Source organism: Molossus molossus, unplaced genomic scaffold (assembly GCF_014108415.1).
Source record: "Molossus molossus isolate mMolMol1 unplaced genomic scaffold, mMolMol1.p scaffold_m16_p_1, whole genome shotgun sequence".
In the NCBI taxonomy this organism is placed as follows: domain Eukaryota; kingdom Metazoa; phylum Chordata; class Mammalia; order Chiroptera; family Molossidae; genus Molossus; species Molossus molossus.
In genome coordinates, this window is record NW_023425344.1 from 97,054,609 (window position 1) to 97,079,546 (window position 24,938).

Genomic DNA, 24,938 nt, shown 5'->3' on the forward strand with positions numbered 1-24,938 from the left:
TCTGGTCTTTCACCTTTTTACAATAGAATCAAACTAACTTTTTGTGGAAAACATATTAAGAGCAATTATGTTGAGCCATCACAAACGTAGCCATAGTGGCTTTAGCAGTGATAAACCTAACTGTACATTTCAGAGCAGTTTTAAAATGTTGTTTCTGTTTGTGTCGGTGTATTACATGACAATTTATTAACCATGGATTTTTGATGTTTAGGTGAAGGGTACAGGACTGCTTTAAAATTTACTCTTAGTATTTTAAGTTTTTTTGAAGGAGGATCACTTTATTTATTTATTTATTTATTTATTTTTTATCCTCACCCGAGGACATTTTTCCATTTTTTGTTCAGGTAGAGTGGGAGGGAGAGAGAGGAACAGAGAGAGAGAGAAACATCGATGTGAAAGGAACACATCGAGTGGCTGCCACCCGCACAACCGACCAGGGCCGGGGACAAACTGCAACCGAGGTACGCGCCCTTAGCAGGAACCGAACCCGGGTCTCTCAGGACCGCAGGCCGACGCTCTAACCGCTGAGCCAAACCGGCCAGGGCAGGAGGATCACTTTAAAAACAATAAAATGTTTCATTTTTTATATTAGTGGAATTGAACAGTTGTACATATAACCTTATAAGGAAGATAGCCAAAATTTATCTGTCAAACTTGGAATGTTTTTATGCTCTTATATGAGTATGATCTAGGAAGTCATGGTAGAGTTTCATCCCCCTTCCCCCCAAATGATATCACAATCTGTAGGTAAATAGGCCCAGTGCTGGCCCACAAAGAGCATGGGCTTTGGCAATCGGGCTGATTTGGATCAGTCACCAATCTCTCCTTCCCTCCTGAGCCTCTGATTCCTCCCGTCTCCCTCCTTCCTCCTATTCAATACTGGGAAAAGACAGCATCATCATAAAATATGGTTTTCCTCTGCTTAAAAACATTAGTTTCATACCTTCTTTAAGAATATTTTGGCTTAAAGGGCCTCCTGTGCCTTCTCATAGAAAAGGAGATTAATTTGTGTCATTTAAGATGAGTAGATGACTGTGACAATGCAGAATTTTCTTATAACTCACCAATAATGTTGATAATCAATCCACAAGTGATTGAATTTGTTTATAATGGAAATCTCATCAGTTCTATGAAGGATTCCCTAGATTTGTGTCGATTAATGAATTGTTTTATTTGAGCTAACATCAGCTATTGAATGAACTAACCCAGATAGTAAATGATGTTAGCAGCTACACTTACTGAGTGCATACACTTGGTACTTTGCCAGTCCTTGACAAAATGTAATTAATTAATTCTTCCAACAGCTCTGAGGGTTTGTTTTATAGTTGAGAAAAACAGAAAGGTTGAGTAACGTTGTGCATCTCATGAGTGGAAGAACTGTGACTTGACCCAGGTATGTCTGAGCAAAGCCTTACCCGAAAATAGCTTTCTCCAGCCATTCACCTCTGATGGAAGCTGATGAGATGGATAAGCATGATTTCATACTCTACAGTATGCTGACATTATGATTTTAGAAAATTTTAGTTTCTGAAGAGATCTTAGAGACCTCTTGTTCAACTGACATATTTTAGGGACAGTAGAGATCCTCAAAGCTTTAATGACTGCAATAATCAATCAAACTATTAAAATGTTGACTTTCTTTACTCTATCCCCAAATCCCTTAGCATTTTTCCCAAAATGATCTTTTCTTGGATTTGGTTTGTTCTTTAGCGAATGATAGTCTTACATCTTAGTGGCTTGTGCCTTTAACAAAGGTTGTCATCATTTCCCTTCTTTGTAAAGTAACACATCATTTTCAGTGTTTTCTCATCAGCTGTTATAATTCACTGGTGAAATAAAGGGTTTTGGTAAATGAAATAACCCAGTAAAAAGGGGGAAATATTCCCTTCCTGTTGCTTACAGCTGTCTATTCCACAAGAAAACCAGTAACTAATGTTTTAAAAAGTATATTTGAATTTATAGAAATTTACAAAAGGCCATTCCCAAGTCTTCATATGAATGAACTCTGAGTGCTTAATGAAAGCCTGATTTCTGTTCATTTGTCCTTGCTGGATTCCACTTGTTATACGTGACCCCACCAGTAGATCTCCTTTTGACTGTCCTTTTAATATTTTAAACAGGGTATCAATATTTTGTTAGACTATGTTTCCAAATGGAAATAATGTAAAGAAAGACATTAATTGTTAAGAAAGACAAGAAGATGGTTACCAGTGTCATAGTTCAGCATCCAGAATGTTAGGTTATTAAATTTGGCTTTCATCACTACTATTTCTGGGTATTTTTCTGACATACTGGCGTAGATGGGAATCTGTATGCTGTAGCGCTGGCTGAACTTGCTGCCACCCTACCTAGCACACATATATGGTGTTTGTTTGTTTTTTTAATGAAAGAAGTTTAATATTAAAAAAACAGAAAATAAAAACTTAGCCAGATTATATTGACAAAGCTACCCATTACCTTTGCAGAAAGTCCCTGTCAGAAGATAAACTTTAAAGCTGGAATGCATGAAAGAGTTCCAAGATAGAATTTAAATTTAAACTGATTCTTTATAGATAAGCTTTTTTAAAATCCACCTCTTTGCTTCAAGTCAGGATTTTAAAAATAAATTTCCCCTTTAAATCTCTTGAGCGATTTTCATTTTTTGCAAGGCCGCACTGCTGGTGTCCTGGAAAAATGGAGAGTTAGAGCTTTATCAGTTGGTGCCCTGAGGTATGTGGCAAAGAAGCTAAATCCTTGAAGATTAGCAAAAAAAAATGCAGCACATGGCAATAAGGGGCTTATATGACTACTAGTATTAGTTCAGGTGAAAGAAGTATTGCTTATACATAAAACTGGACAAATCCACTGACAATGTATTTTTAGTTAGCTACAAAGGAGTCTTATATTACTGGACTTTGCCTCTTTGGTGAATTGGGAAGCTTAGTAATCCACTGTAAATGCTCTTCTGCGCGCCCCAATTCTCAGCATCACTCTAAAGCACTGTTCTTTTATTTTAACCCTTAGAAGCCCATGTTGTTCCCACATTTTGGCATCAAGCCTTTACATGATAGCATTAGTCATATTGTTTAAGTAATTGAAATACTTGTCATTTAGGTTGTTGATTCTGGGAAGGACACATGCGAAATTATTTTACAATTGTAGGAAACTTCTCTTTTTACTTTAGTAGACATTTGAATTGAGTTAATGTAAATAAAAGTCTGGTAAGAACTTTTTATTTAGAAATTGTACTTTCTATATCTAATTAGAATCTTTATTAATCTTTTTCGACACTTGCTTGAATTTTATCTTTAAGTTAAAACTGATTTAGCTTCTTTAAGTATGAAATTAAGGTATGTATTTTTAAGTAGGGTGACCAGATGTTCTGGTTTGCTCGGGACAGTCTAGTTTACATCTGTTGTGTGATATAAATAATAATGCCCACTTTCACTCTCAAAGTTGCCTGTGTTTGGATGATGTGTTCTTCCTCATTATGGGTAAAACTGAGTTGAGATAACAGATTCTAAATCATTCATCAACTCAACAAGTTTACTAAATATTTCATCTTCAGGGCACATTTATACCATTTTTAATTTGACTTATAAAATGTATCTTCATTTTTGTTTGCTTATTCTTTCACATATGGTGTCATGTTTTTGTTATAGTAGGTCATAAGTAGACCATGTCTGGATTCTTTTGCCCTGCCAAGCCATTTAAGATAACATTAAAAATTCAGCAATTTAGTTGAGTAGAAGTGAGGTCAAAGTTCATCTCAATTTCCATATAAACTAGTTAGCCTTCCATAGAAACAAAAGATTTTACAACCAAAACCTAGCCATCTCACAAGTATATGTCATTCATCAAAAAGGACATTGACAGAGAATATGAACAGCTCCATGCAAGATGTCCGCATTACCAGGAAAAAGGACTCAAAGTGAAGGTCAAAGAGTCAAGGAGCTACATGGTAGAGCAGGGAATGAACTTGGTGTCAGGAAACCTGGATTTAGATCATTTAGTTACTAACTTTGTAGCTCTGGCCAAACCACTTAATCGTCTTGAGCCCTCTATGCGTGGGGATAATACCTTCCACATCTACCTTGTAGAGCTGTGAAGATTAAATTGGACCGTGTGGATGGGCCGCACTTTGTGAAGTGCTGTACAAGTGTGGGTTAGAGTTATAGTGTAGTATGGTAATAGAAACAGGCCAGGCTTACAATGTGAAGCAGAGTAATAGTGAAGAAGATTTTTTAAGGGTAGAGCAGCAAACAGCTTTTTATTTCATTAAACCTTAAGGAAGTGTTATATAATATTAGTATTGTAGGTTGAAGGAATAAGGAATATGGCCCTCAATACCTCATCATTTATGAGTATGTGACCCTAAAGTTTGTTAGAATTGAAGAAATCTAGAAACTTTATATGATTTTTCATTCTTTGTATTTAGAACAACTACTCAATCCTAGTTTTGCTATTTGTGTGACCTTAAAATGGAAAAGAATGGGAAAATGTTGCTTCATACATGGTCTGTTTTCCTGTAAAGTGGAAACCATAATATGTATCCCACTTGTTTGTTTAAAAGCCTAATGAGAACGTCTGAAAAATAACCAAGCACAATGCCTGGCAAATAATAAGTGGTTTATAAATGTTTGTTTTCAGTATATTTGTTTATTCTTCCACAGATCACACAGGAAGGTGAGAAAAATACAGAAACCTTAATAGTTTACAAAGTATACTGGACCATTGGTTTTTTTATTGGTTAGATATGGAACATTTTGGGGGTGGGAGGGAGAAGGTGAATGCACACCCTAGCTAGTTATACATGGATATTGCTCTGCCCCGATCCCCGTGACCCTTGATCCTTGAGGGCCTTGAGGAAAACCACTGGACTGGACTGTCCAAAGAACTGGGCACATGAAGGAGCCATCTCCCAAAAGTGAGGCCATCAAAAGGAGCAGGTTTTTGTAGGGAAGTTGATAAGTTAAAGTTTAGATATGATGAGAGGAAATACTCATAGGACATTTAGTTGAAAATGTTCAATAGGCAACATTATATTTTGGTCTTAGGTTCACCAGTGCTATTCTAGAGGGAAAGTTTGAAGACATGGCTTATTTAAAGCTTATGATTAAAACTATGGCCATGGATGAGATCACTGAACAAATTGTAGAATGACAGGAAAGGACCAAGTAATATCAGGCACAAGTAGAGGACTTTGTAAAGAAAGGAGTAGAGTGATAAGATCTACAATGGAAAAACATACTGGGACATTAGGAAATAATTTGTATCTAGAAATAGTGGTTTTATTGGCATTACTGGGGCTGAAAGTAGATTGGAGTGGGCTGAGGAATCAATGAATTGGAAACAGAAATGTGAGAGGTTATTAGGTAGAGATTGAAGAGAAGGTAATTTAAAAAAAAAAAAAAGGCAGGCACCTTTAAAAGCTAGATGAAAGTGATGAATGGAACCGAGAAGTTGAAAGTGGTATAAATAAAGAAGCTAATTGATGGAGGGGGAGGGGGTTGTTTAGAACACAAAAGGAGATGCACTCTAGTGTGCTTGTGGATATGGAGAAATTTGGAGGCAGTTGAAGGAATTCCCTGCCTAGTGGTCAAAGTCATAGATCTTGACGTAAAAATGGATTAAGGGAACAGTTAAAAACATGAAAAAATAGTAAATTTGATCAATGTGCAATATATATATATATATTAGTCAAATGATCATAGCATATTGATTATTGTTACATAGTCATTCTCCTTCAAAACCACCAAACTATTTCATTATGATTTAATTCTTGAGCTTGAAATATATAATCAATGGTTTGCAACTACATAGTTGTCACAGTGACTAGCAGTGTGTACATAGTAGTACCTCGAGAAAAGGGGTATAAACACCTTGCAGTGCCTAGAACAGTTTCAGTCAAACAACTGTCCAGCCAAAAAATGATAGTAAAGCCCCTATTGAAAGACTTTGATATAGACAGTAATTTGGAACGGCAGAGCTTTGTTCAGTTTGTTCATTCAAAATATTTATCACACCGTAGGACCTTCAAACCAAAAATTGTGAAGAACCCCTTTAACATCATACTTAATTTGTATATTACCTTTCTGACTGTTAGTGAGAAAGAATAATTTCAGATATTTGTGAGATCTTTAACTTCTTAGGCAGTTGACTTCATACCAAAAATCCTTTCTAAAAATATGTTTTTTATTTTACAGTATTTCAGGCCTTTGTACTACTAGCCAGAAAATTGAACAGTTTAATGCTATAAATTACACTCAGCTTTCCAGTATGGTAATGCAAAATTAAGATGAGTTTAATGTTTTTTAAGTCCCATAAATAGATGCCTTTTATCTTAATAGTGGAAAGATCATTGTGTTTTTTCCTATTCATGGTAGACCTGGCAACTACTTAAATGTTCCACCAAATTGTTTGTATAACAATTTTGTTTTAAAATAATGCTAACAGTAAAATTCAATAAATTAATTAAACTGAGAAAATACAGAGATAACTACCACATTTAACATAAAGTGATTAAAGTTTGTAGAATTTCTCATGGTGCCAGGTAGCCTTCAGTTGTTGAGAAACTAAAACATGAATAGCCCAGATTATCTCTGCATCTAGGTGTTAGCCACTTTTGAGGCTTAAACCTGCCTGTCAAGTTTGTAGAGATGGGGAAGTAGGAGAAGAGGTAGGAGGTGCTCTTGTTGAAAAAAATATATATTTAACACTTAATGTCCTAACATCAACAGATAAAAGTGGAGCCAGTTGTTCCAGCCCCAAGTCCAGTCATCCCCAGATTGACTCTCCGAGTTGGTGCTGGCCAAGACAAGATGTGAGTATGAACCTTTTGAATTGGAGTGAAATAATTTCGGCTGAACCTTCTCTACTCTTTCCTAATGGGTTTAGAACTTTACCAACCTTTTCCAGATATGAACGTGTGGGGTCGATCTTTATTTTGAGAATTCTTCATTTTCAAATTTTTATTGCTTTCTTTCCCAGAGTAAATGTATATTGCTTTATTTAGCAGAGGATTCTTTTTTTTTCTTTGTTCTTTTAGTCTTTTTTTGACATTGATTCTTACTAGTTTTTAAGGTTCTGGTTATCTGAAAAATAAGTAACTATGTATTGAATAGACTAATTGCCATATTACACCCAGGAGGATGTAATGTTACACCTTCTCAAGTATGTATTCTCTGTCACCATAACAAAGAATGAGATTTCTCTGCTTACTCAGATGGCTTGTGGCTTTATGCTGTACCTATGAAGCAGATACTGCCCAAGGCCTAGTGAAACAGTATATAATAGTGACAACTGAAGTCTTGCCTGCTTTTAAGAAAGGGAACTAGAAATGTAAACCCAATGTGTGCTGTTTATTTGTCTTAATTTTCATAGAATCATCAATATCAGCCCACCCTTCTTTAAAGTAAATTAGTTGTCTATGTTTCTTTTATTCACTTTTTAGGTATGAATTAAGTCCTATGGTGCTTTTACATGATAATGTGATTCTATATTAATTTTTTTTTATTTGGTAAATCATGTTAAAATCATTTTTTTACTTTAAAATCATACTATGTATCATTTAAATGAATTTCACAAGCTAAATGTATGAGTTTACAACCTTATTTTTTACCAGTAAGCCTGAAAATGGATTTATTTACTTTGCAAGCAATCAGATATTGTGTAGAAAACAGGCTTATGAGACATTTAATTTTCACTCAGTATTTAGCCATAAAAATGAAAGTAGAATCCATGAATTTACTTAGTAGGTAGAGTAGTCAATAGAAAATAAGCTTTGTGCTCTCAGTGGTTCATTCCATCTTAAAGTTTGTGTTTATTTTATAATGCATTGAAAAAAGTTCAAAATCATGTTGATGAATAGTAGTACAGAAGTAAACATGGTGTTCTAGGGGAGTGTATGCTCTTCTGAAGATTCAAAGAAGAAAATCCAGATGGTTCGTTCTTTTCTTACCTAAATTATCTATGTAATTTCCAAGATCCTCTTTGTGGTTGTGTTAGTAGAAACCTAGATAGCGGATTGTACTATTGCTGATAAGCTTAGACGGTTTAAGAAAAATAATGTAGATTCCACTCTTTTTAACCAAATACTGGTATCCTGGTGCCCTCAATATTACCTACAAAAATTTAAATAAATTTATTCTTATCCCTCAACCAGTAGAAAACAGAAGGTTCATTAGCAAGGAGACCCAACCACAGGAACTTGCTCATACTGTCTTTTTGGAGATTCTGTATTTGGATTCATTTCTCTTAGGGGAAGATGTTGTTATTATTTCTCTCCTACCAGTTCATATTGATGCCGATTTTCTCAGTAACTCACCATTACTTAATCTTTAGTTCCACACAAAGTTTGGCTTGTGCATTCCCTTTAGAGAAAGAAAGTTTGTAAAAAAAAAACACATTGATAATAAAATTGTCTCATCCATCCTTAAGCATCTAATTGATTATTTTTCTCTTCTCAGTGAATCACAAATATATCTAAGATATTGAAAGACATGAGAAATAGAACCTCTGTCCAGTGTTAGGGAAATTATAATAATACCCAGACATTCTCGACAAATTGTCCATGAAAGTATAACATTACATAACATGAACTTTTAGATATTTAGGTAAATATACCCCTGTGTTATATGAATAATATCATTTAACCAAAATCAGACTCAAAGAAATACTTATAATGAACAAAAGAATAAATTAAGTGAACTATATTATATTTTAAATGATAATTAGAGGAAAAAGAGGCCCAAGTCACACAGTCATAGGATGTTATGTAACTTAATCAGTAAAGTTTTTTGTTGTTATTGTTTTTTAATCTAAATTATGGGTCAGCAAACTATGGCTGATGGGCCAAATTCATTTCACTGCCTGTTTATGTATAGCTCCCAAGCTAAGAATAGTTGAAGAAAAAGAATAATATTTTATGACACATGAAAATTATATGAAGTTAAAAGTAATCTCTTATTGTGGTAGCATAAGGCTACATGGCAAATTCCATGGCAGTAGTAATGGAAAAGAAGCAGTAGATTCATATAAATGTGCCTTTACTTACTCAGTTTGTACGTACTTGAGATACTCTTTTGAAGTGAAATTAATGAGCAGACTGGGATTCAAAAGAGGGGTTTGAATAGTCCAGGGGAGGCAGATGTTTATTGCTGAAAAACAGGCAGGGAATAGAGGCTTTTGAAATTATAGGAAAAAGAAAAAGTTTTACAGGGTTCAAATTATACCCTCTCATTGAAAGATCTTTAAGACAATATTTAGTTTCTAAATCTTCTTAAATAAAGAAGTTACGTCTTCTGCCCTTGATCCAGGAAAGTACTTTGAGGTTAGATTATTTCCTGTATTCTCTATTATTGTTCCTTGAAGCAAGACCGGGGAGCCTTGTTTTTGCCTTGAGTTAATGTGCCTGGAAACTGTATTCTAAAGGGTCTGTGGTAAGTCCGGTACCTCCTCCTGATAGTGTTAAAATTCAAGATGACTTTGTGCGGACCTCAATTTCCTTTAACATGCCCCCCAGTAAAGGGTATCCAAAATTTCCCTTAGTCCGTATTGAAGATAAAACTAAAATACTAACCCTGAAATTACAATCTCAACACCTGTAAAGTTTGGTAGATTAGTATGAATGGGAAGGAACAACACATTCAAGTAAATTGCTAAAATATCTGAGTCTAGTCTTACAATCAAGTAGGTTTCAGTTTGCTAATGAAGAGCTGCCTGGGATTATATTGATCAGAATTCTGAGGTTCCAGTTGGACTTGGTGACAGAATACGGTGAGTGTACTATCCACTGGCAACACAGTTGCCATATTACTTGTCATCCCAATCTTCTCATTTTATTGAGTGAGTTAGGTTATTCTGAGCAAGTGTAGGAAGAGTGGGCTAACTTACAGCATTCATCTGTTCATTTCTGTGAAGAAAATAGAGCAAGGTAAGGTGATGGAGTATCTTAGGGGCAGGAACTGTTCAGATAGAACTGTCAAGACAGGGCAGAACAGGACCTACAATTCTTCTAAATGTGGGGTTATATTTATAAAACTCAAAATTCTGTTAAAAGGAACTTTTCATTTAAAAAAGGTAAATTTAAATATTGGTCAAGCATTAAGAAAAAATGAAAATGTGTATAAATATTTTGGGGTGAATAGTGGCATTTAGGGCATTCAACATGCTTCCCCTCTCATTTCTCAAGTGTCTCTTTAATCCTCTCCTCTTGCTGATGCTGTACTCCGTGTACTCCTCCCCTTCCTCCTGGTTGAGTGGCTCTTCCGCCGGGAGTGTTAGACTGGTGAGCTGGTCCTTCTGCTCTCAGCACGCTACTGCCCTTGTTCCATGGCCGCACCAGAGAAAGGTGATTAATTGGGACCCTCCAAACATAAGATAATACTCAGTCGTTTTTCCAATTAATATCTAATAGAGTATTTGATCAAATGACACATAATCATTAATGATGCCTTTTTGAGAATAATATTGTTATCAATGAAAATTTTAAATTTTTATTTGACTGCTTTTTCAGTCACAATAGGTAGTCTTTTTTACAAATTTAACTTTTTTCTAAACTATGCAGATTATGCTGAGATATTTTTTCAGTGGCCACTTTACTGCTGGCAGTTAGTTTTCTTTCTGCTAAAATTTTGATTTCCAGTGTTAACACAGCCATGAGTATTATCTGATTTCTTACAATTTAGGAAATTCATTAATCAGACCTCTCAGCAGAGATGCTGAAAACATGATGCTTTCCCTTTTATGTAAGAAATTCAGTGTTTTGCTGCAGTTTACAGAGTGTAGCTTATGCCTGGCGGGGGGAGGGCTATTTGATGGTTGGAATTTCTAAATTTTTTTTTTTTTTTTTTTTTTTTATCCTCACCCGAGGACATTTTTCCATTTTTTGCTCAGGTAGAGTGGGAGGGAGAGAGAGGAACAGAGAGAGAGAAACATCGACGTGAAAGGAACACATCGAGTGGCTGCCACCCGCACGACCGAACAGGGCCGGGGACAAACTGCAACTGACGTACGTGCCCTTAGCGGGAACCGAACCCGGGTCTCTCTGGACCGCAGGCCGACGCTCTAACCGCTGAGCCAAACCGTCCAGGGCGGAATTTCTAAATTTTTATATATGCTATGAAAATAGGAATGAAAACTTTGTTTATTAATCTTGAGAAACAGAAAGGTTTAATCTTTAAAACATAAAATGACATTCTCTTTTTGAGATTCAAACTTTTCGGGTGAACACTTTTTGACAGTACAGCTAGAAGTAGAGAATAATCACAGGCAATTACAAAGATAATCATTTAAAATATTTCTAAATAAAATAAGCATGTTATATGTTAAAATGTAGCCAGAGTTATCTAAAAGGCATTTAAACAAGGTGAAATATGTGTAGTGGTATTTTAGTGATAAGTTAGTTTGAGGAGTAATAGCAAATGGTTTTTAACCCACTTTCTGAATTTTCCCTCTAGACTTGAAATGTTGCTTATTCAAATATAATTTATTTTTAGTATGAACAAGTTTAGGGTAACTCAAAGAGAGAACATATAATAAAATTACTAGAAAATAGAAATAGGAAACCAGGACCAAGGAGGGAAAGAAGCAAGTGATCGATTGCTGGTCAGATATGATTGTGGCTTCCATGCAATGAGGGCCAGAAGTAAAGTATGTTTTGAAAAAGGAAGGCACCTCTTAGTTTCTCAGGAGAGACAGAATTTTCCAGGGCACTAAATTTAAAACTCTGTTTCTGTATGGAACCAGATAGCAGGAACAAGATTCAATAGCAGTTTTTAGAGCAAACACAAAGGCATTTTTGTTTTTTACTATTTCTTGCACCAACCTCTAATCCCAAGGCTGTAGCATAGAAGCTCTCAGTGAAGAGTACTCTCAAGAGTCTTCTCATCTCTGATTAAAACACTCTTATTTTGCCCTGGCCGGTTTGGCTCAGCGGTTGGAGCATTGACCTGCAGTCTAGAGAGACCCGGGTTCGGTTCCCGCTAAGGGCACATACCTCGGTTGCAGTTTGTCCCCGGCCCTGGTCGGTCGTGCGGGTGGCAGCCACTCGATGTGTTCCTTTCACATCGATGTTTCTCTCTCTCTCTCTCTGTTCCTCTCTCTCCCTCCCACTCTACCTGAATGAAAAATGGAAAAATGTCCTCGGGTGAGGATAAAAAAAAAAAAAAAAAAAAAACACTCTTATTTTCTTTTTGTATTAGTCAAGACTCTTTTTTTTTTTTAAACATTTTTATTTATTTATTTTTTCTTTATTGATATTAGAGAGAGAAGAAGGGAGAGGGAGAGAGAGATGGAAACATTGATGAGAGAGAACATCGATTGGCTGTCTCCTGCATGCCCCCCACTGGGGATTGGGCCCACAACCTGGGCATGTGCCCTGACCAGGAATCAAACTGGCAACCTCTTGGTGCATGGGTCGATACTCAACCACTGAGCCACACTGGCCGGGCTTGTCAAGACTCTTGGATGCAAGTAACAGAAACCCAAAGCAAACTAGCCAAAAGGAATAAAGTAAGGAGTATATTTGACTTTAGGTGAGGCAGTACATGGGGTTCAAAAAGTGTCATTAGGACTCTACTCGCTTTCTTTTCTCTATCCTGCCTCTGTGTGGTGGCAAAGAGGGTTCAAGTTGCTGGAGGCCAATATGGTTCTTGGTGCTCAATATCCACAGTGAGCCCCCCTCCCTTTCACAGAATCCATTCTCAGTCCCCATCAAAGACTCCACCTGGCCAGCCTGGTTCATCAGCCCCTGTGGTAGGGCAGACAGTCCCATCAGAAGAAGAGATGGGAGGTTCCAGGAGGAAAGGGAGATTCTCACCAGATTAAGGGATGAGAGGCAGGCAAAAACAACTGATTTTTATTTTATTTTATGTTATTTTTGAAAAAGGCATATTTTGTATTTTTTATAAAAGTGTGCTAGGGAAACAGAACAAAGAAACTTGCTGTTTAAAAAAATCCTTTAGATGTAAAGTTAAGGAACATTTCAGAGCATCATACCTGTCACAAAAGGAAGGCCTTTCGCTTTTCTATTTATAGTTTGTTTCCCTTCCAATAAAGCTGTCTGCTTTTGATTTAAGAAAAAAAGAGATTAAAAAGTGTTGATAGCTTTGTTTTGTCCTGGTTGACTTGCCACTGATACTGAAACACTTCATAGGTATTTTGTCTATGTTAGAAGCTAAATAACAAAAACATGACCCAAAAAAATCTTAAGAATGACTATATTTAAAATTTATAGCTATCTGTAATGCTAGTGAAAGATGGTAACATTACAAATGAAATTTCCTAGCCACTGAACAACTAGAACATGAGTTGTGGATTGTATCCACTATTTTGCCACTTTATGGCACTTATAGATTCATCAGAATCAAACCTATGTCTCAGTTATAATTCTGAGAGGAAGCAGATATTTAAAATGTTCTTATTCAGTTCTTCAGCCCTTTTCTGATTACAGACAAGGAAGTCTTGACCTTATATTATGCTCTCATTTTTATTAAGACCTAAAATTATGAAATCTCCGAGTTTAATTTTTTTTCTTGGCATATTGTAGTTTGCTTGTTAACACAAAAGAGACGGTGTGTTTAAGAGAAAAAATAGTGTACTGTCAGAAAAACTGGCTTTAGGTTTGGGGAAATGCTTTTACTACACAGTAAAACAAGTGGAAAGATTATAATCAAAGCATTTCCATCTTACTTGTAAACAATTACAGCAGTTCTTACACGGATGCCACATTAGAAGACTTGGGAAAATTTACTGGATTCCATTCTAATGCAATTAGAGCTAATTTTGTTCTTTAAATGAATAAAAGGTCGGCTAGTAAATCTAGCTTATCTTGAGTCCAGACTTCAATAAATTGTTTTATTTAATTTGTTGTAAAAGATCTTATCCTTAATGGGTCTAGGTCTTATTAGTTCACTTAGGTTTTAAAATATTTATGACCACCTTTTTAGATATGATTTGAATGATAGTTGGAAAGTTTCTCTCTGCAGTGTTATCAAGGCCCAAGATCACTAATTGAGTGAATATAGGAAGGTACTTAAGATTTGTTATCTAGAAAAAGCTGACCGTGAACTTCCACAATTTAAATATTCTTTAACCTGTGATAGGCAGAGATAATTTAGCTATATCATGGTAAACTTTTGGATATTATCTGACTGTAATTTCCCCTAAAGATCAAACTACTCACGCTTCTGGTATTTAAAAAGAATATGTATCTACTAAAACACTTAGGCACTCTTATTATTACTGACAACCACGTGGCATATTTAAATTATTTGCCTTCTATTTTTTTCTGTCATTTTATGGAGTTATAGTAATATTAAAATACTTACATAAAGACTTTGGAGGCATAGTAATGTTTCTTCATCCCTATTCCCATTCCTGCCTTTGTAGCTTTTATTCATGTTACTGTAAAACCTTTGTGATTTAGAATATTGCAGCTTTTTAAAATGTGGTTGCCAAAGGCTCTGCACATGGGTTGAAGGATGTGTCACTGTGAGCTGCTGACTAGCCGGTGTGACCCCTTTCTGTTTGGATTTACTCTTTTGGGTTCCAAAACTGTATCTATCCTCACAGCTTGTCCTCCAGGCTCCATGAAGAAGCACAGCATTCCTCTTTATTTTCAGGATCAGCTCCTCCTCTCGTGCCTTCCTTCATTTCCACCTTTCCTGCCCCCACTCCCACCCCCGCCTCAGGAAGTTTTTTCACTTTGTTATTTCCTGTCCTCTGTATATTCTTTCTTTTTCTCATTCTTCCCTTTGGCCTCATGAGAGAAAGGTTATATAACTTCCTCTTCTTGTTCTGACTTCTCAAAACTTAAACTGTTTGTATGTACTTTCTTCCAGTTTTTATTCTTTTTTTTTTTTTTTAATTTTTTTTCTTTATTGATTTGAGAGAGAGAGGAAGGAAGAGGGAGAGAGAGAGAGAAACATCGATGAGAAAAAGCATCGATTTGCCGCCTCCTGCATGCCCCACATTGGGGATTGGGCCCACAACCTGGGCCTGTGCCCTGACCAGGAATCAAACTGGCGACCTCTTGGTACATGGGGTCTAAGCTCAACCACTGAGCCACACCGACCAGGCCAGTTTTTATTCTTAAACCCACTGTATTCTGGCATCTGCCCTAGTCACTCTTCTGAAGCTTCTCACTAAGATCCTGAAATGTGCCTAGAGACCACACTGCGGCCTTTTTGAGGGTCATCCTTTCTGCTGTACTGGACGTGTTGTTTACCCCAGGCCCTTTGTGAAACTTTCTATTCTGTTTTTCTTTTTTTTAATCCTCACCCGAGGATATTTTTCCATTTTTTGTACAGATAGAGTGGGAGGGAGAGAGAGAGAGAAACATCGACGTGAAAGGGACACATCGAGTGGCCGCCACCCACACGACCAACCAGGGCCGGGGACAAACTGCAACCTAAGTACGTGCCCTTAGCGGGAACCAAACCCGAGTCTCTCCGGACCGCAGGCCGACGCTCTAACCGCTGAGCCAAACTGGCCAGGGCTATTCTGTTTTTCTTAATACCACACTTGTTGGATTCTCTCTTATCATTCCTTCTGTTTTTCTTTTATGGACTTCTTTTTCTTTCTCTTCTTGCCCTCTGCCCACTACTCTGTTTTTTCTTCATAAATTTTCTCATTCACTCTTCAGATTTCAAGATTATGCAATGATAATTCCCAGATCTTTATTTCCAACTCACTGTTCTCCCCCAAGATTCAGACTAGTCTGCCCAGTTACCTGCTAGAAAGTTCTGACTAGAGGACCAGGAGCACCTCAAACAGCATTTCCAAAATTGAGCATGCCATTATTTCTCCAACCTTGTTCTTTATCTCTTAATGGTGACACCAGAGCCTCCCATTTTCAGTAAATGTTAGAGTTACACGTTTTCTTCATTTTAATGATGATTGTGGACAATTATTTTAAAGAAATATACTTTTCACCAAGATGTTACCTATATTCTTTTGTATCCTTTGGATAAAATCAGGGTAAAAAGTAAAAGGTCTTTTCAAAATATATTTTGAACAAGTGCTACTAAATATGGAAGTACTTGGCTTTGTTTTTTAATCTTTTTCTTCTGATTATAAAAATAATATATGGTCAGATTTAAAAAAAAAAAAAAAAAAGATAAACTGTTTAGAAATGTGTAGCTTAGAAAGGGAAAGTTTCCTTAAATCCCAGTCTTCCCACAGTAATCATTGCTAGTTGTTTAATGTATATTTCAGCAATTTAAAAAAATAAGGTAGGGTTATCTTGCACATTTCTACAACTTGTCCCCCTCCCCTTAACAATACATCATAGACATTTTCCCAGGTCTCTATGATATAGTATTTTCTTTTACTGTTGTACCATAATTTGTCTTTTCAGTACCAATTTTTGGACGTTTGGATTGTTCCAGACTTTGCTATAACAAATAAGGAAAAATCTTAAGATTTTTAAGAGATTATTATACCAAATTATCATCCAAATGTCATACTAATTAAAATTCCCACTTACAGTAAATAAGAATGAAATGACTATATGTAAGAAGGATTAGTTAAATCTGATAGTTCTGAAGTTCTAAGAGCCTCTGGGACAACTAATAAGTTATTTTATATGTATAGGTAGGTTCATTCTTTTCCCTCATGAACCGCTGAGTTCATTTTATAGAAATCCTTTCTTCTTGAGGGAGAGCTTTTGATTTAAGAATAGTTACCGAGTTTACTGAGGCTGTTCCCAGGTATCTTCTGAAACAAGGTCCTTAGGGCTGTCTCCATCTCAGGTGAATTTTGGGGGCAGTTGCATTATTTATATAAAATGTAATACTACAAATAATTATATTTTTGTGATAGTGTTTGTACCTTGGAGTTCATAAACCAGATTAATCTGAGAAAGGGACACGGTAAATATTGTGAATTTATTCTAATGTTTGTAAGTATTCAATGGAAAAAAGTTATTATGGCTAATATATTGGATGTTGCTGCTGCTGTTTATTCGAGGTAATCAAGTAGGCATTTTTCTTTAGTCCTTTGGATAGTTCCTCCTTTTTAAAAAACAAGTGTCTTCGTAAATCCCTTGTGAATCTTGAAGGTAGTAAAAGTTTACTTTTGGATGGATGCCAGAATAAAAATGTGGTCTGTGAAAAAAGTCAGTGTTATATTTGTTGCCTGTTTTTAGTCATTGTATAGATTTTTTCCCAGGCATTTTGTAGACTATGATTTATCAGCTTAGCCTTGTCCCCAGTTATGGCAGAGATGGCCTATTGTGAATTCAGGTACATTTTCTGCCAGTTTATCAACCCAGAGGAAATAGGCCCAGAAGTCCCAGAGAAGGGTCTAATTATAAATAGCCCAGCTGGGATCCTTTGTCCATCCCCAAACAGTCACTGTAGCCATGGAGTTGTGGTGCTGTACTTGGCCTGGCTCATGTGTCCTTTGCTGGAAAGAGGGGTAAGATAAAGGCTATCCAAACCATATGGACTGAAAGTGGGAGGGGAGAGCAGTCTGAAGGCAGAAGGGGATATGGTTGCTGCACAGGAATAGACAAACGTGACAGATATCCATTCTGCAGTATAAATGTCTAATTTCTAAGTTTCCTACTTCTAGCTTGCTTAAGTAGACTAGTATGCTGAAGGTTAAAAGCCACTAAATATATATAAACACACACACACACACACATTTATGTATATTCATAGTGTTGTGAAACATCTATTTGCATAATTTGTAAATCTTTCTATAAATATCCTTTTGCTGTTTTAAATTTTCTATGAAATATGTTATTAGGCATCATGAAATTGCTTAGCCCAATTAAATATTATTTGGTTTAAAATTTTAGTCTATATGATTTGTTGGTAACATTTGTAACCTTTTTGAAGGAAGAGTTTGGAGTGTCCCCACATAGTACTGTGTACACTGTAGATACTAAATTAAAATGTTTTTGATAGAAACGACAGCATTTATGTTACATTACTATATGGACATATTTGAAAGCAGAAATCCTCGTTTCTGGAGATTATTGTATACCAGTAAAATTAATCCTGCTATTATGAATTCTGTTCTCTAGCCATTTCTTTTACATTATCTTAGCATCATCAGTTACAAAACCCTTTGACTCCAGATGCAGATAATATTAACTGAGCAAAAATGAGACAGTAACTGATACTGGTTCATGATCCAGAGTTTGAAAAATAATGCTCTCAGTATATAAACTTGCATCTTTGATAACCATATACTTATTTGGTTTTATTTGTCAAAATGCATGTTGTATCTTTCATTTTATTTTAATTTTTTATTGAATTTATTGGAGTGACTTTGGTTCACAAAACCATACAGGTTTCAAGTGTACAACTCAAAGAAACATCCTTTGCACACTGCATCATGTACCCATCGCCCAAAGCCACGTCTCTTTGCATCTTTTTTAAAATACTTTATTTTTCAATTACAATGGACATACAGAGTGATCACCCCAATATAGTCCCCGCCTGGCACCATACGTAGTTATTACAATGTTATTGGCTATATTCCCTGTGCTGTGCTCTACATCCTGTGTGTTGCATCATAAGTATAGAATTATTCTAAAATGTATTATAATTAAAATATCTTCAAAATTCCTTTTAGAATTATATTTTTTCTAACAGACCCAGTTGAAATTGACAGTATATATTTTTAAGATATTGTTTTTGTTTTTATTTGAGATTAACTGTTAGAGCACTTTTGGCTAATGTTGGATATTAACCTGTTTTTGAATATAGCTTTAATGTATGTTATGACCCAATTAAAGAAATGCTGATTTATTGATTTTTTTTTTATCCTCACCCGAGGACATTTTTCTATTTTTTGTTCAGGTAGAGTGGGAGGAAGAGAGAGGAACAGAGAGAGAGAGAGAGAAACATCGATGTGAAAGACAAACTGCAACCGTGGTACACGCCCTTAGGGAACCAAACCCAGGTCTCTCTGGACCGCAGGCCAATGCTCCAACTGCTGAGCCAAACTGGCCAGGGAAAAATGCTGATCTATTTATATAAAGGCATATGAGCTAAAACACATAAGAACAGGTATTCATTAATGGTGTTGGGCTCACTGGTTCTGAAATAAGATGAACAGTGTGAATAAGTCACAATTTTAAGTGATAAATGGCCATATTCTAATTTTTCCTCATCACACCTTTCAAAGCCAAGTGAGGCAGATTGCCTTCCTTCTCTTTAATTGTTTTTATTGGGCTCATAATAAATACAAGGAAATTTACATATACCTTATATTTAAGCTACTTTCAAAGTATGTTGATGGGAAATTTTGAGTTACCTGTACTTTTTACTGGCCTTCCTTGTATGAATTATTTTTCTGGATGCATAAATACATCTGTAAATCAGTACATGTGCTTTAAAGTATTATCATTATTTAACTTTAAGAAAAGAAACTAAAAGATGAATAGCTTTTAAATAAGAAGTTTCAGATTTTCTGGCATTTGGCTGTTCTGCTCATTTGTGCTCCCTAACATAAATATCTAAGTTAAAGCAACTCAGAGCCCTGGCTGTTGTGGCTTAGTTGGTTGGAACATCGTCCTGTGCACTGAAAGGTTGCTGGTTCCGTTCCCAGGCAAGGCACATGCCCTGGTTGTGGGCTTGGGGGGGGGGGTGTGTTTTTGGAGAGGGAGAGGGAGAGAAGCATCAATGTAAGAGTGAAACATCAATGGGCTGCCTCCTGCCGACCCCCTACTGGGGATTGAGCCCAAAACCCAGGCATGTGCCCTGACCAAGAATCGAACCAACCACCTTTCAGTGTATGTGACAATGCTCAGTGAACTGAGTCACATCAGCCAAGGCAAGATATATCCAAGAGCAACCAAAATGATTGTCTATTACATATTTTATTAATGTTTATTGTAACTAATTTATTTCTTTGGAGTATGGATAAGCGTTCCTTTTTTATTTTTTCAAATATGTATTGATTTGAGAGAAGAAGGGAGAGGGAGAGAAGGCATCGATAGGTTGCCTCTGACATAATGTACCCCAATTGGGGATTGAACCCGCAACCAGTCATGTGCCCAGACTGGGAATCAAACCAGCAACCTTCCAGTGCATGGGATGACCTAGTGAGCCACACTAGCCATGGCATACATATCCTTTTATCTCATCTTGTATTTTACAGTTTAACAATTGGACATGTTCTTTTCCAGATAAATTGTTAAAATTTCCTTAACTCTCATTTTTGAAAATCATTTTTATTATCAAAGATATGAGATCAAACAGATTATCTAAGAGGAGACTAAAACTGCAATTGTCAGGAGATGATAGATAATACATCATACTATATGTGTGTGTGTGTCTGTGTACTTATATATACATAAATTGTCAGGAGTATAGAATGTGTATATATAAAATATATATTCACTTATTTACTTATTTGAGCCCACAAAGATGAAAATACATATATATATATATATATGCATATCTCTATATATTACATGCTATAAATATGTATTTTTTCCCATGCTATTTACAGAGGAAGATAAGAATTTATGTTAATTCTATGGTAACTTTTGAAGACACAGCAGCTCTTATCAGATTTTAATATATTTTAAAGTAGTAGTGTTGGATTTTCCAAGCATGTCTCCAGTAGTAACTAAATTTTGTAACACTCCAATAAAAACACAAAGCTTAATCACAATTGTATTTATTTTTCAAATTCACTGAATAGCATTATATTGCTTTTAATGTTTTCAAATAACTCAGGATGTTATTTAATCCTAGAATGAATGAAAGAAAGAGTGAATGAATGAATGTTTATCTTTTATGGTAAACTTCCAACTTTAGTATATTTTCATGTAAAGCATCTTTTACTCATCCTCCTCTGTAGACTCTGTGGGCTCAGAGTAGTAGTAAAAGAAAGTCTTATCCATGTTAAATGTTCAGTTTCATTTGGCTTAGCTTTTCTACTACAAGCACCCTCTTATTTGCTGAAGAGAAGAAGCAGAAGCCTTTCTGAAATCAAAATCTTTGCCCTGGTCGTTTTGGCTCAGCAGTTGGAGCATCGGCCTGCGGTTCAGAGTGAAAGCAAAATCTTTTAGAAGTTCTAACTCCAGAGAATTTGTTTTTTGCAAAGAACCCTGACATTTTCCTCCTAGACAACACCCTCATGAGTTTACATTTTCTTAAAAATTGAACTGCATTTAACAAATATTAATTTTGATTGTATGCATAGGACAGCTATGTCGAAGGAGATATACTTGTGCACATAATAAGATTTGAATCAGATGTTGGTTCTCCTCTCAGGAACGTAGATATAAATAATCATAGAAGGTAGAAAGTGTTAAAGGCTATAGGAAATACATCTAAAATTATATAGAAGTTCAAGATGATGACTTCCCACTAGGAAGGGTTAGAAAAGTTTTGTGAGGAGTAGCAGTTGAGTGAGTCCTAAAGGATCAGTAAAATTTGGAAATGGAGAAAATGTGAAGAGGAAAATTTAAAGAAAAGATGATTTAAGGCAAATAACCAAAACACATTTTTTTCTAAATTTCAATAATATTCTATTGACATAGTAGTACATCTGTACTACTACTTTGTACTGCTTTTTCATCCTGAATCATTCTGGATAAAATGCATATTGCAAACATTTTTTGAATGTTTGATTATGAAAGTTCAAAACATAAAATAATAAATTAATAAACTTTCATATACCCACTACATAATATATTTAATACCTGAAGATGTAATTTTGCCATACTTGCTTGACATAATCTTTTTCTTCTGTTTTTCTGTGTAGGGCACTTCCAAGCAAATTCAGGCCTAATGTCATTTTACCTCTACACACTTTAATGTGCAGCTCTAAAAGTACGGTTATTTTCTTGTGTAATCCCAATACCATTATCTACATCAAATATGTGAACGTTTTTCTTGCTATTATCTCATACCCAGTCTAGATTCAGATTTCTCCATTTGTCTCAAAAATATCTTTTTTTTTTTTTTTTAATCCTCACCCGAGGATATTTTTCCATTTTTTGTACAGATAGAGTGGGAGGGAGAGAGAGAGAGAAACATCGACATGAAGGGACACATCGAGTGGCTGCCACCCGCGTGACCAACCAGGGCCGGGGACAAACCGCAACCGAAGTACGTGCCCTTAGCCGGAACCGAACCCGGGTCTCTCCGGACTGCAGGCCGACGCTCTAACCGCTGAGCCAAACTGGCCAGGGCTCAAAAATATCTTTTGACAGTTGGTTTGTTTCAGTCAGGGTCCAAACCACACTTATGCCTCTTAGTGCCTTTTTTTAGAGAAGGGAAAGAGAGAGAGAAAAAAAAAACTTCGATTGGTTGCCTCCTGTACATACCCTGACTGGGATCGAACCCGCAACCTGGATAGGTGCCCTGAGTGGGAATCGAACCAGTGACTTTTCAGTGCACAGGATGACACTCTACTGAGCCACACCAGATAGGGCTATTAGTGCCTTTTAATCGAGAGTTCCACACTCCCACCCTCTCTCTTCCTTTTTACCAAACGGTTCACTCATTAAACAGATCAGCCCAGCCAGTTTGGCTCAGTGGTTGAGTGTTGACCCATACACCAAGAGGTTGCTAGTTGGATTCTGGTCAGGGCACATACCCAAGTTGTAGGCCCAATTCCCAGTAGGGGGCATGCAGGAGGTGGCCAGTCAGTGTTCTCTCTCATCGATGTTTTTATCTCTCTCTCCCTCTCTCCTCTCTTTTCCTTTCTCTCTAAAATCAATAAAGAGAAAGAAAGAAAGAAACCGGATCATTTGTCCAATAGAATGTTTCACTTTTTGTTTACTTCCTTGTGGTGTCATTTCAGTTGTTGTTCTATGCTTGTAAATGGGCATTTAGATCTAAAGACATGGCTCTAAAGGTTTGATTAGACCAAGTTTGCCTTTTTTTAAAGGAAAAACAAGGGTATTTTACACCTATATACTTCTAATTGTATATCAACAGGCATGTAATGTGTGGTTGTCACATCTTGGTGATGCTGGGTCAGTCATTTCAGTAGGAGTTGTGAAATGGTAGGTTTTTTGTTGGTTTTTTTGATTCAGTCATTCCTTTCACATTTATTAGCTGAAATCATTCAATAAATGTAAATATTTCTTTTTTTTTTAAATCCTCACCCGAGGAAGATATTTTTACATTTTATCTTCAGACAGAGTGGGAGGGAGAGAGAGAGAGAGAGATATCGATGTAAGAGAGACACATCGACTGGTTGCCACCCTCACAACCCCAACCAGGGCCAGGGATGAACCCCAACCAGGGCCGGGGACGAACTGCAACCAAGGTACGTGCCCTTGGCTGGAATCAAACCCAGGTCTCTTTGGTCCATGGGCCAACGCTCTAACCGCTGAACCAAACCAGCCAGGGCTAAATGTAAATATTTCTTCATCTACTAGGGCATTTTGGCTACCCTGAAATACAATTCACACAGAGGAAGCAGGATAAATGTTTAATTCTTTCTCCTTGCCAAACTTCAGTGGACAGTGTTGGTGGAGTTGATGCCATAGTTACTTCCTGTGGTGATTGTTGAGTTTGGTTTTAAAAAGATCTCTCTCCCCTTCCCCTTCCCCACCTCCTCCCTTATTCTTTTTAATGTTCATTTTGTTCTGTCTTGGTCAATGGGAACTCCTTCCTATTGTCTTCTGGATTTTAACATATTCCCATTCATCTTTGCTAGCTTCCTTACTTTCTGCTGTACATGTTCCGGGTTGGTCTTATTTACTTCCTGCCACAGACCTGGAATTAATCATTTCTTTAAGGAACCTTGTTTCCTTTTTGTGGAGAATGATTTTTAGGAGTCAGTCTGGTACTGAAGGTGCCCATTGCTACTGAGAAGTCATCGCTTTAGGCCTTTACAATGGCCAGAATTAGGAAATAGTTATTTTTGAAAAGAAACAAATTATGAGTTTATACTGTTATTTCCAATTGATAGAACTGTTGAAGTTAAAGATTAGATTTTTTTCAATCTATTTATTCATAAAATAAACCCACTGGGGATGTATGACCAAAATGCTGTCTTCCCAATGTCACCTGAAATGGTTTTTTTCTGTGTGGCTATGTCACCAACATGCTATACCTTGAGTTTCATTCATTCCCATTTATTTACAACCTGGTGGCAATTTTATACATTTAATTTTCTGAATATGTAAAACTCACTTGACTCCAAAGTTGAAACAGTATAAGAAGGTCTTATTTCCACCCCTTTCCCTCTGCCTTTATACTCCTTGCCCTGTAGGTTACCATTCTTGTTTCTTCTTTATGATTCTTTTAGTATATCTTCTTGTAAATAGAAGGAAATATGCATTATTTATTATTTATCTGAGTAATAATGCTTTTTTAGGATATTGAATAGATTTTGAACATTTGACAATAGAAGTATAGTGATTTGGGTAGGACTCCTTTGGAAATAAAGATTCTACAAAGGCTACATTTTCCTCTAATTACTACATTCAATTTGTTCCATTTTTCAGATAGGTCCTGCCTGAATCAAAAGATAGAGTGTTTGTACTTGATATGAGTTATGACAAGATAAAATATCCACTTTGTGAGATGATGTAAATATTCAAGAGGCAAGCCATGTGAGCTTGAGGAATTAAATCCACTTAGAGCTGTGTTGTAATGAATGCAAGAAGTTGAGCTGAAAGGATCAAGAATAAGAAGTACTAATTGATTTGAAGAATCAACATACAACTGATTCTCCTAATTGTCCTTGGGTATCTGTTCCTTTTAATCAAATGTGAAATATGCAGATGACTGTTCAAATTTGGCATTTTAAGTACGGATACTCTAAATTATGATTTCTCCTAAACTCAGAAAATTTATTTTTATACCAAAATGAGATAAATTAAATACTTGGTATATCTTCTGTTTCCACATAACAAATGACCCTAAAATTTAGCTTTTTTAAAAAAAATTTATCTTTGTTGTTGAATGTATTACAGATGTTCCTCATTTTTCCCCTATTGACCTCCTCCTCCCCACTCCCGCCCCCCC

The 24,938-nt window shown here is 36.1% G+C and overlaps 1 protein-coding gene across 1 annotated transcript in view; it reads left to right on the forward strand.

Annotated features, from left to right (window-relative positions):
- The window catches only part of TAF3 (TATA-box binding protein associated factor 3), a 174,553-nt gene that overhangs the window by 131,278 nt on the left and 18,337 nt on the right, over positions 1-24,938 (forward strand). The window contains exon 4 of the mRNA XM_036268783.1: positions 6,720-6,802. Coding sequence (XP_036124676.1) covers positions 6,720-6,802 — 83 coding nt within the window. The remainder of the gene's footprint in view (positions 1-6,719; positions 6,803-24,938) is intronic.